Source organism: Phocoena sinus, chromosome 6 (genome assembly GCF_008692025.1).
Source record: "Phocoena sinus isolate mPhoSin1 chromosome 6, mPhoSin1.pri, whole genome shotgun sequence".
NCBI classification, from domain to species: domain Eukaryota; kingdom Metazoa; phylum Chordata; class Mammalia; order Artiodactyla; family Phocoenidae; genus Phocoena; species Phocoena sinus.
In genome coordinates, this window is record NC_045768.1 from 8,235,977 (window position 1) to 8,248,386 (window position 12,410).

At 49.0% G+C, this 12,410-nt stretch overlaps 1 protein-coding gene across 3 annotated transcripts in view; it reads right to left on the reverse strand.

Moving 5' to 3' along the window:
* Positions 1-12,410, reverse strand: part of LRSAM1 (leucine rich repeat and sterile alpha motif containing 1) — a 46,247-nt gene that overhangs the window by 33,580 nt on the left and 257 nt on the right. Inside the window, exons 2-10 of one of the 3 annotated variants that reach the window (XM_032635768.1) lie at positions 11,992-12,223; positions 10,243-10,346; positions 9,901-9,943; positions 9,337-9,381; positions 7,842-7,919; positions 6,623-6,691; positions 4,774-4,858; positions 3,670-3,791; positions 2,422-2,512 (exon numbers count right to left, since the gene is read on the reverse strand). In XM_032635768.1, the coding sequence (XP_032491659.1) occupies positions 2,422-2,512; positions 3,670-3,791; positions 4,774-4,858; positions 6,623-6,691; positions 7,842-7,919; positions 9,337-9,381; positions 9,901-9,924 (514 nt within the window). In that variant the 5' untranslated portion in view covers positions 9,925-9,943; positions 10,243-10,346; positions 11,992-12,223. Of the gene's footprint in view, positions 1-2,421; positions 2,513-3,669; positions 3,792-4,773; positions 4,859-6,622; positions 6,692-7,841; positions 7,920-9,336; positions 9,382-9,886; positions 9,944-10,242; positions 10,347-11,991; positions 12,224-12,410 lie in introns of all 3 variants that reach the window. The other 2 variants (XM_032635766.1, XM_032635767.1) reach the window with 2 other exon arrangements.

The following is a 12,410-nucleotide window of genomic DNA, read 5'->3' on the forward strand; positions in this document are numbered from 1 at the left end:
ATATTTAAGTCTTTAATCCATTTGGAGTTTATTTATATTTAAGTCTTTAATCCATTTGGAGTTTATTTTTGTGTACAGTGTTAGGTAGTGTTCTAATTTCATTCTTTTACATGTAAGCTGTCCAGTTCTCCCAGCACCACTTATTGAAGAGGCTGTCTTTTCTCCATTGTATGTTCTTGCCTCCTTTGTCATAAATTAGGTGCCCATATGTGTGTGGGTTTATCTCTGGGCATTCTATCCTGTACCATTGATCTATATTTCTGTTTTTGTGCCAGTACCATACTGTCTTGATTACTGTAGCTTTGTGGTATAGTTTGAAGTTGGGGGCGTGATTCCTCCAACTCCGTTTTTCTTTCTCAAGATTGCTTTGGCTATTCGGAGCCTTTTGTGTTTCCATACGAGTTGTAAGATTTTTTGTTCTAATTCTGTGAAGAATGCCATTGGTAGTTTGATAGGGATTTCACTGAATCTGTAGATTGCTTTGGGTAGTATAGTCATTTTCACAATGTTGATTCTTCCAATCCAAGAACATGGTATATTTCTCCATTTGTTCATGTTATCTTTGACTTCTTTCATCAGTGTTTTATAGTTTTCTGAGTACAAGTCTTTCTCCTCCTTAGGCAGGTTTATTCCTAGGTATTTTATTCTTTTTGTTGCAATGGTAAATGGGAGTGTTTCCTTAATTTCTCTTTCTGATTTTTCGTTGTTGGTGTATAGGGATGCCACAGATTTCTGTGCATTAATTTTGTATCCTGCAACCTTACCAAACTCATTGATTAGTTCTAGTAGTTTTTTGGTGGCATTTTTAGGATTCTCTATGTATAATACCATGTCATCTGCAAACAGTGACAGTTTTACTTCTTCTTTTCCAATTTGGATTCCTTTTATTTCTTTTCCTTCTCTGACTGCTGTGGCTAGGACTTCCAAAACTATGTTGAATCATAGTGGTGAGAGTGGACATCCTTGTCTCGTTCCTGATCTTAGAGGAAATGCTTTCAGTTTTTCACCATTGAGAATGATGTTTGCTGTGGGTTTGTCGTCTATGGCCTTTATTATGTTGAGATAGGCTCCCTCTATGCCCATTTTCTGGAGAGTTTTTATCATAAATGGTGTTGAATTTTGTCAAAAGCTTTTTCTGTATCTATTGAGATGATCATATGGTTTTTATTCCTTAATTTGTTAATGTGGTGTATCACATTGATTGATCTGAGTATACTGAAGAATCCTTGCATCCCTGGGTTAATTTGCATTTTTTACATTGACTAAAACGATGTTGAGCACTTTTTTCAGATACTATTGGCCCTCTGGATATTCTCTTCTATAAAATTCCGATTCAAGTCTTTTGACAACAGCTTTTCCTTATTGATCTGTAGGAGTTCTTTTTATCTCCTAGGAGTAAGTCCTTTGTTGGATATGTATGCATTGCAGATATCAACTTCAACTTTATGGCTTGCCTTTTCTTTCCCCATATGGTGTTTTTTGAAGAGGAGAAGTTTTTGATTTAATGAAATCTAATCTATCAGTCTTTTATGGTTAGTGCTGCCTGTCTAAGGAAGAGGTTAGGTTAATGTTCTTTTTTTTCCCCACATGAATATCCAATTGATTCAGAATTGTTTATTGAAAAGACCTTTGCTTTTCTTTCTCATTGCTTTGCAATGGCACCTCTGTCGTAAATCAGATGACCATATGTATGCAAGTCTTGGCCATGTTCTAAAATTTCCACAGGTGGACAAGAGCCCCTAATTAAGAACATCCAGGCTGACAGGAGGTAACTGGGTGTACTGCTTTCCCCTCCTGGCACCCAGTCCAGGGGTGGCCCTGGGTTCTAGCCACTCCTCCAAGTCCAACCCATGGTGGCCTCTCTCCTGGACGACCCCAGTGACTTCCTAACTGGTCCCCGTCCTTGCTTCCTCCAATCCCTCCTCTTTACTGCAGCTGGAGTGGTCTTTGTAAAAAGCAAATCTGATCGAATCCCTCTCCTGTTTGATACCGGCCGGGTACCCTCTCCAGCCTCGTCTGTTCCTCTCGCCTCTACTTTTGTACCCAGACACTTGGCCTTCTCTCCATCATGCTTCCCACTGCCCCGCCCCTCCAGGCCCTTCAACATGCACCTCCTTCTGCCAGGAACATCCTTCTCTCTTTTCTAATCATCCCCCAGGTTTCAGTTGAGCCACTTTCTTGGAAAGACCTTCCCTGAGGGTCCAGCCTAAACCAGATGCCCGATTCTACTCTCTTGTAGCCACAATCGGTAATCGTACTTCCTTGTGTGACAATCTGCTTTGCCTGTTTCTCCTGCCAGATCTGGGGAGCTCTGAGCAGGCAGGGACCATGGCCTCCCCCAGCCACCTGGTTGGCGCAGAGCAGTCCCAGGGGTCACATCTGGTGCTCACTGAGTGAAGGAGGCAGGCTGCCTGGCTTTACCTTTGCAGAGGAACTGCTGAATGGCCTCGGTGCCGGCGCCGCACACCTCCTGTGGGGGGTAGACCATGGATGACGCGTCCAGGCTCAGAGTCTGCAGACACAAGGGGACCCCTCTTTATATGTCATTCACTTCACTGCTCAACGCGATCAAGATGTAAGGTCTTTTTTTTTTTTTTTTTTTTTTTTTTTTTGCGGTACACGGGCCTCTCACTGCTGTGGCCTCTCCCGTTGCGGAGCACAGGCTCCGGATGGGCAGGCTCAGCAGCCATGGCTCACGGGCCCAGCCGCTCCACGGCACGTGGGATCTTCCCGGACCGGGGCACGAACCCGTGTACCCTGCATCGGCAGGCGGACTCTCAACCACTGCGCCACGACGGAAGCCCCAAGATGTAAGATCTTTAAAGAGGTAATCAAGTTTGAAACAAAGTCACCTGTCTGGGCCCTAATCCAGTATCAACTGGTGTCCTTAAAAGATGAAATTAGGACACAGACACATACTGAGGGAGGATGATGTGAGGACACAGGGAGAAGACAGCCGTCCACAAGCCAAGGAGAGAGGCCTCAGAAGAAACCAACCCTGCTGAGACCTTGATCTTGGACTTCCAACCTCCAGGAACGTGAGAGAAGAAAAGTCTATTATTTAAGCTCCCCAGCCTGGGGTGCTTCGTTAGGGTGGCCCTGGGAGACTAACACAGTGTGCCCAGTGCTCACCTTCCCCTGCCCACTACCCCTGCTCTGATGAATCTCAGTTTCTGCAGCTCCAAGCTGAGGCCACTCCCTCCCTGACGGCGCCTGGGCTCTTTATGCCCTGGACCCTCCAGGCACAGCAACTTCCAACCACATCAGCTTCCCCACTCTTCCCTTAACGTGTCCTGGGCTTTCCTACCTCCTGCCTTTTCCCGAACTGTTTCCTCCACCTGGAATGCTCCCGTTACCTGTGTCTACTTCTCCAAAGCTTTTTCCTCTTTCAAGGTCTGGCTCAAATACCATGTCTTTCATAGAATGTTAATTAACTCCATCAGGACTTGGCATTATCTCTTCACTCCAAAAATCTGTTTTCCTGCCTCCATCATGGCAGCAAAAGTCACATAATTACGACGGTTCACACTTCAGGCTCTGTGAGGCCCTGAGGACGTTGAGACCTCTGTGACCCCAGCACCCTGTGACCAGGGCAGGCCTCCAGGAATGTGGGAAGGGAGTGGTGGGAAGGCCAGGTAGGACCCCAGGTGAGAACATCTCCCCACCTACCTCCAGGGTTCGAACGTGTGCCAGCATCTGCGGCAACCTCTGAATCTCGCTTTCACTGATGTCGAGAGTACGCAGGCTCCGAAGCTCCCCCAAGGTGTCTGGAAGCTCCTTCAGCCTGTTGTCTGGAGGGATCCCAATGGCACAGCTCAGCACCCCAAAACCCCTTCACCATCTTCCTGCCTGACTCCCGCGAGGACCCAGGGAGGAGGGTGCCCCCCTCTGAGCCTGGGGCATGTGCCAGGGCCTGGAATCTGAGGCTCCATAAGGAAAAACATGGCAGTGGAGTTTCAGTGACCTGGGTTCAAGTTCCCATTCCACCACTTTATTAGCTGAGTGACTTTGGAAAACTGACGACCTCCCTGGACCACAGTTTCCTCATCTGTAAAATGCGATGATACTACTATTTGGCCTCACAGGAACATTGAGGGATTCGATGCGATTATGCATATGAGGTGCTCGGCACAGTGCCTGTCACATAGTAAGTGATTAGTAAGCTGGGTACCGTTCTTTTTATCATTATATGTTACAAACAGGTAAACTGGGGCATTCTGTACAGGAAGTGCTTAAGGCCAAAAAGAAATGAAAGAGTTGGGGGAGGCACACATTAGAATCTCGGCTGTGTCACTATTGCACTGGGTGGTCTGGAGCAAGTCACTGCTCTCTGAGCTTCGTTTTCCTCATGTGTAAATTGGGGATAAGATCTTCCTCTCCCTACCTCAGGGACTTGTCATGAGGCTCATGGCACCGCTGAATATGGAGGTGCTCTTCAGTGGCGGGAAGCGCTATTCAGAATCACTCTCGCCCAGTCAGTCCACCACATTCTAAACACCAGTGACTGAGCCTCGGGGGCCTAGCTGTCAACATCGTCTGCCCTCCTCCCTGTGAGGCCCTGGCTCGGAGGAGTCACAGGAACCCTCCAGATGCCCTGTCTCTGGTTACCATGAAGACAGATGGACTAGACAGGAAGTTAGACAGTTTAGAGTGACACCTGGGGGCCGGCTGCCCTCGTGCTCAATGGTTCTCAGGAGGAGCACCCTGTGGATGCCGGTTGGGTCAGCCCAGAGCTGACCAAGGGTCACACGGACAGGGCTTCCTGGCCCTTACCTTTCACGTTGAGGGTCTGGAGCTGGATCAGGTTCCCAATGGAACGCGGGAGATACGTCAGTTGATTCCTTTCCACGTTCAAGACCTAAGAAAGAGGGGAAATGGCGTGAGAACGCGCACACACAGACAACAGTGTCTACCCTGCTTCAGGCCAGGCATCATCTGGGCACCACACACACCTCTTTATCTCCTGACCGCCCTGTGAGGACGATAAAGATTGTTATGATCACATTTGAGAGATGGGAAAACTGAGGCTCAGAGTGGTAAAGTCATGTGTCCAGGAGGGCAAAGCCAGACTTTGAACCTAGTTCTTGCTGAGGTTGTATCATTTATATTGACCAGAAAATAGCCAACAATGGTCCCACAATCAGGGCGGGAGGAAGAAGGGGACGAGCAGATTCAGGGATCCAGGTGAGGCAGCATGTGTTGAGGCCTAGTTATCCCAGTGTTAGCAGAAGGAAGCTGAGCTGCATAAAGGCAATGGGATCTGGCCAAGGCTTCAAGGCCGGCAGCTGGTGGTGCCAGGATTGAAACCCGGGCTCGCTGGATCCCGAAGGCCACACTCCCTCCAGGATGTGGCATCATGAGATGAACGAGGCTGACAGGATGACACACGAGGAAGCCATTAAAAATAGATATGATGGAAAGGGAAGCACATTAAAAATAATGTGGCAGATGAATATTTGATGAACCAAAGGATGGTTACGAGTTATTATCAGGTATCCAAAGGTTACAAAACAGTGAATGCAGCAATTCTACAAAAATATATAAACAATTCCCCAAAGATCCTACACCCTGGTATTCATTGTGGATCTCTCAGTGGGGGCAGTAACTACTATTGAGCCACACGTTCTCCATGTGACCCTGGGCAAGGTACAGTCATCCCTATGGACCTGTTCTCTCTTCTGTAAATGTGATAACAGCACCCACCTCGCAGGGTAGTTCATTCAAGTCATCTTGAGTTTCCTCCACGTGGGAGGCAGTGCGCTAGGTGAGGACGCTGCCCGCACAGAGATGACAGTTCAGGAGGGGAGCCAGCTGAGCATAACTAGTAATTACAGACAGCAATCAGTGCTCTCAGGAAATACGCGGGTTGAGACAGGCGAACAAGATGGATCCACCTAGATGCAGGGGTCGGGGAGGATTCACAGGGACATTTGGGTTGAGACGGAGGAAGAGCTACTCGGGCAGAAGGAAGAGGCTTGTGGAGACGCCCTGCCGGGGGTGGGGCGCAGAAGGCCGGAGGGTCTTAGGAGTTGAGTGCAGACAGTGGAGGGGAGAGAGAAGGAAAGGAGGCTGGGAAGACAGGAGGGTCCAGCGTACAGGGTCTGATGGGGCACAGTGAAGAGAAGGGATTTTAATCTAAGTGTGAAGGACGGCGCGGCTTCCTCTGTGAACCGGGGATGATGCTAACACCTGCCTCGCAGAGAGGCTGTGAAGAATCAATCAGCCGACAGCACAAGCGCAACGCTTAGCTTGGTGCTGGCATGCAGGGAACGCTCCGTAAATGCAGGGGCTGCCGCTGACAAGGAGCAGAAGTGAGGCGGTGAGTCAGAGTGCTGAACTCATCATCAGGAAAAGGTAGACTCTCCGGGCGCTCTTTTCAAGTTGCGGAAGCTCACGATGAAATCCCAAAAGCACATGCCAAATATATGGTGGAGAGATGCCCACAGCCCAGACCGCTATGTTGACGCCATCACTGGGCATCTCAAGAGCAAAGGGGGAGGAGCCGGTGGCACCAAGTGCGGCCCCGGCTAGAAAGAGCGCGACCAGAACATTCCAGGTCTGTGTGGCTGCCATTTCTTACTTAGGTGGTCAGAGGTGGGTTTTCTGTTTCCTGAAGCCATACCTGGAGGGCCGTCAGCTGCCCTATATCATCAGGAAGGGCTGTCAGCTGATTATCATGAAGATCCAGAACCTGCGGAAGGGGAACAAGTTTAACACCTAGAAGTCACCAGCTGAGAAAGGCCCTCTGATTTCAGGCTCCGGAGAGACAAGGGTGAGCTTGGGCAGGGGTACCCCACGCCTCTGGTGTTGAAAGCAGGAGCACCGACCCTTCCTCCCCAACTAAACGATCATTCCATCTCATTTCCTTTCTAAAAGTATCATACCACTTCATTCTCTTATTTATCAAATGTTTATTTTTACCGTTGAGTGAAAAAAGCTAGCTATGAAAGAGTATGCATAGATATTCACGTTAAAAACACCTCATGGTATAAATACATATTTGCATAGTAAAATACTACCAAATATGCAATAAAATATTGATAGTAGTTCCCTAGAGTGTGAAACTGTATGTTTTTCCTTATGCTTAACTGTATTCCCTAATGTTTTTAACAATGAAAATGAGCAAAAAATAGGATATATATATATGTGTGTGTGTGAGCACATACGTACTATAAAATGCATATATATGAAATATATACATAAACATAAACGTTTTTTAATGTTATCTTTTTCCTGATTATAAAAATAATGCACGTTGGACCAGAAAAATGAAGAGAAGTAAAAACGACCCCTAATCCCTGCACACCATCAAGAGCCATAAAAACCACTTCGATGCCTATGCTGCCAATCTTTTCCCAGTGTGTATACCCACTGCCACAGCTTATGCTCCTGTGGAACCACCCTGGGGGCTCACCTCACATATACTGTGGCTATATCCCAGTCCTTGTCCTGCGGGAGCTGACGGTCAGGAGGGAGGTGCCCCAGCTCACCAAGCTTTCACGCACTGACCACACAACACCTGGCGTCCCTCCTATTCCTTCCTGTTTGGGCCCACTGGTCTCCCTGCTCTCTGCCAGCTCACTTGCTATGAGCTTATGGTTTGCCTTTCCACCTAGCTCCCTAAGGGCAGGGCCTGGGGCTGCTTCTCTTTGCAAGTGCACCCCACACAAAGCACAGACAAGGTGTCCGATAAACCATGCTGACTAAACCCCAGAGTCACCGTGACACTAGGCATGTCTGGCATAAACTCTGACAGAGGACGCGTGAAGGGAGCGGGGATGCTGGCTACCACCTGGAACACCACGCAGAGTCCCTGATGCCTGGGAGAAGGGCCCCAGTACCTTGATGGTGGCGAGACTCAGGAGGCTGCAGGATTTAGGAAGCAGGGAAGTGAGGTGATTCGTGTGGACGATCAACACCTGTGTGGAAAAGATTTTTGACATGTTAGGCTGAAGAAGAGCAGCAGTGGGGGAAGGCTGGAGGTGGGGCAGCTCAGCTCAGGCTGCCAGCGGCCCCGCCCTGCCCGGTTCTCTGCTCTTGCAGATGTCACAAGGGATGTCTCCAAATGTGGAACCAGATGACCTTAAAATCTGGAGTTTCCAGGGTGAAAGGGACCTTAGAGGTCTAATTCTACCTTCCATCCTGAGAAGGGATCCCCGCGCAGCTGACCTGATCTTAACCTCCCTCAGCTTCAGTACCTTCTTGTGGAAAACAGAGAATAATAAATTCCTGTCTGAGGGCTGCCATTGATGGTTAACAAGCTAACAGACAAACACCACTTAGCCCCGGGCTGGCACGTGGTCCAGTCCGAGTCATCTATTGCTGTTTTTGTTAGGCGGCAACCCCTGCGTGGATACTGCCAGTGTCGAGGAGCTCACTGCTCTGTTGGTATGGAACACATTTTACCTACCTTCATTTAGGTACTTCATTTAGAATACCCTTACCTATCTGCATTCAAGTCTGCAATGCCTTTCTGAAAAATCATTCATTCCACTCTTAATCTCCCCTGGGTGACCAGAATGAAGTGAGTGTAGTTTTTATTTTTATTATTCAAATAAATAAATAAATACGTTTATTTACTTATTTATTTTTGGCCGCATTGGGTCTTCGTTGCTACACGCGGGCTTTCTCTAGTTGTGTCAAGTGGGGGCTACTCTTCGTTGCGGTGCGTAGGCTTCTCATTGCGGTGGCTTCTCTTGCTACAGAGCATGGGCTCTAGGCACGTGGGCTTCAGTAGTTGTGGCTCGCGGACTCAGTAGTTATGGCTCACGGGCTCTAGAGCGCAGGCGCAGTAGTTGTGGCGCACGGGCTTAGGTGCTCCGCGGCATGTGGGATCTTCCCGGACCAGGGCCTGAACCCGTGTCCCCTGCATTGGCAGGTGGATTCTTAACCACTGCGCCACCAGGGAAGTCCCGTAGTTTTTATTATTAATAACAATACAGTTACTCAGTGTCTACTACGTGGCAGGCATTATACTTGGGGCATTTGTCTCTCTTTCTACCTGCCTACATACCTCACTTGTAATTCTAATAAAAGCTCTGCGAGAGTAGAACTACGAATGTCTTCATTGCAGATGTCTCCTCAGATGAAGAAACTGAGATGTAAGAGCCTAAGGAAGTTGCCCAATTCAGGAGGGGCAAAGCCAGGACTGCAAAGCCAGAGCTGCCTGATGCCAAAGCCTGCTCTCCTGTGAACACACCTGCTGCAGACTGAAAGGGTGCGATTCAGAGAGAAGGGGGATGTCTGTGCAAGGAAGACAACTCCTAGAATTCCCACCTGATTTCAAACAAGCAAACAAGCAATAAATAATTCTCTGAAAATGAAGATCTGTCTCACCTTCTTCTGCAGAACTTTGCATGTTGCAAAAGCCCCAAATGGAATCTAAGATAAGATAAAGAAGGATCAGTGCCTCTCCTCCTGCCAGTTTTTAACTTGTGTTCTGAGTGGCACACGCGTTGGGGAGAGACGGGGCAGGAGGTGAATAAGTCTAAGCCTGGGGAAAGCTGGGAGGAACGCTGCTCGGGTGGTCAGCCCTCCCTTCCAATCAGCTATCGGGTGACTACCTGCCCACCCACCCACCTCACCCCCAACAGGAACGCTATGAAAGGCAAAAGAAAGATCTCTGGTGCTTGAGAGAATCCCAGGCTCTCCCAGTGCCCTAGGAATCCGTGAGTACATTTTCTAGACCCTGTGACTCTTAAAGACTATGCTGAAGCCAGAAGATCATCTCAATTCTCTCAGACAAGAACAAAACCTAAGGAATCACCTCTTGACAGGAGCTTCTGGCCTTTTAAAAGCCTCAGTCCACATCTAGCTTTCCTAGGGACACGTGATCTAAGAAAAAGGGCAGACAAAAATTCACAGGCAAACCACCACCCCAGTTTACCTCTGAGAGCTCACATTTAGAGATGTCAAGAATGTCATCTGCCCCAGCTTCTTTTGCCTAGGGATAAAAACAGTTAAAAAAAGAGGGTCCATCCTTCCAGAGTGGACAAATCAGGCAAAGAGACATAGGATTAAGGGGCTTCAAGAGATCACAGACACCATCCAGTTTAACTAGTCCATTCTGAAGGTGGACCAATGATCTCTGCTTTAATGGGGCTTGAGGTCCAGCAGGGAAGAGCGTGAGCAAGTAATGAGAAGTGGGATCGGCTTATGGAGGGCAAGCGCAGTGTGGAGCCCTGTTGCATGGGGCAGAGGTGGTGATGGGGATGGGCTCAGAGGAAATCCATTTTCCCTCACCAGACACATCTGGTACTCCAGCCGTTTCCGAGCCTCCTCACTGGGTTTCCGCTTCCGGAAGAAGAGTGGCATCCTTCCTTTTTCCTAGAGCGATCTTCACAACACTAGGGCACAGGAGAGAAGTTAGGGCCTGGGGACTCTGTCACAGGTCCCCGACACCCAGGACAGGTAGCACAGTAACACAGAGCGTGTAGCTGATCTGCTGGACTATAAGTTCCTTGTGCGCAGGGGCTGTGCCCATCTTGACCATCAGTCCGTGCCCTGAGCCTGGCACAGCAGCTGCTCAACACTCTCTGTTCTTTGTTGACTAAAAATAAGCAGCAGTATGTGGAAAGAGCACAACAGCAAGCGAGATGACCTGGGTTTGAGCCCACATTTGCCCCTGACCCACTGTGAGACCCTGGCATACCCTTTCCCCATTCTGGGCCCCCATCTCTCCTCCACGTTAGACAAAGGGGTTGACTTGGAGAAGTTTCCTCAGGGCCTTCCCAAGGATGCTCCTTGAGGACTCTAACAGACTTGGCTGATGAATCCCTTGTAGGCCCTGAAAGACTATCAGAGTGGCATCAGCAAACCAAACACTGCATGGCTTTAGCCAGCCCTGACCTTGACCCTGGGGAACTCAACTACATCATAACCAAAGAGATTTCTGAGCTAAATAAAAGCTCAACAGCAATCCTCAGGCATCTTGCCACTCTCACAGTTTTTATTCCATTTGATTCTCACCACAGCCCTCTCTCTTTCTAGTAACAAAACGGATGCTCATCAAGTTCAGCGATCTGGTTATACAGCCTGGATCGCAGCAAAACCAGCCTGGAACTCTGCTCTTTCAAGTCCCGATCCTGTGGCGTCTGCCCAACTCCTTGGTGCTTCAGTAACTTAGCACACATTAAGTATACCATCCTGAACTCAGAAGCCAGGTGCTCACTGCCTGCCTGGTACCAGAAAATATCAGATTTGATATGGGACAGCGATGGGCCAGGAAGTAACCATACAGGGAAGCTTATGGTTAACAGCATGGGCTTTGGGATGAAATAGAATTTTTTTTCTTTTTTTGTTTTTTCTTTGTTTAACTGGTTTTGAATCCCAGATCTGTCACCCATCAACCATGTCCCCTTGGTTCACCTCTCTGAGCCTCAGTCTCCTCATCTGTAAAGTGTGAGTAATAATGTTACCAACACTTGGTTCTATTTGGATCCAGTGATTTCCATATTTGCAAAGCCCATAGCACAGTACCTAGCACATGATGAGTACCCAATAAATGTTAACCACATAGCACCACACATCTAACAAACATTTATTCAGGGTCTACTACAGCTGAAGGATCTAGGGAGAAAAGGGCCAGGGAGAAGATGCAGTTGAAGAAGACACACACCCATTCCTCAAGGGGAGGCGTAGAGATCACAGGTCCCTGCCTATGGAGGTGAAGGCTGTCTGGGGAGCTGGCCAAGCCTGCAGAGCTCGCTCAGGCTCCTCTTGTCACCCCACCTGTCTGCAGGGATGGGGAATGATCTAAAAACATCCCTCCCCATCTCTCCCTGATGACCAGCTCTTATCCGCCTGCTCCCCAATGACTAACTTTCCCTCACCTCCTCCCCAACGGCCACCTCTCCTCCATTCCTCCTAGAAGATCAACTCTTCCCGACCTGCTCCCGGATGTCCACGCCTCATCCATCCCCTTCCCCGACGTCCAGCCCAGATAGGAAGAGCCACACCCTCCTCCCCTGGCTGGGGTGGGCAGTGCCCAACCTTGCTTTGCGGATACACAGGTCTCCGACGTTCGTTCCCTCTGGTGGACCTCAAGGCAGGCCGATCACTCGCAGGTCTTGGTCATGGACGCCGGGTGACAGACCACCCGGCACGGGCCCGGCGGAGCCACAGTCTGCTCTCCTTCAAACGCAGGAACTGGGGACCAAAACTCAGAATCTCCGAAAGTCATGCAGACCAGGATGACGAAGTCTGAGACCGAAGACCGCAGAATCTTAGAATTAAGAGTTGGACCGGATTTAGACTCTAATAAAATTGTTTTAATAGCTAAAATGCCCACATCACAAGGGAATTAGAAGGGGGTAGGGGATTGCCGTGGCCGTGGGGTCTCGGAACGCTGGTGCGGACCCGCAGGAGAGGGGCGGGGTTCTGGGATAGAGTGACAGAGACTATGGCGTGAC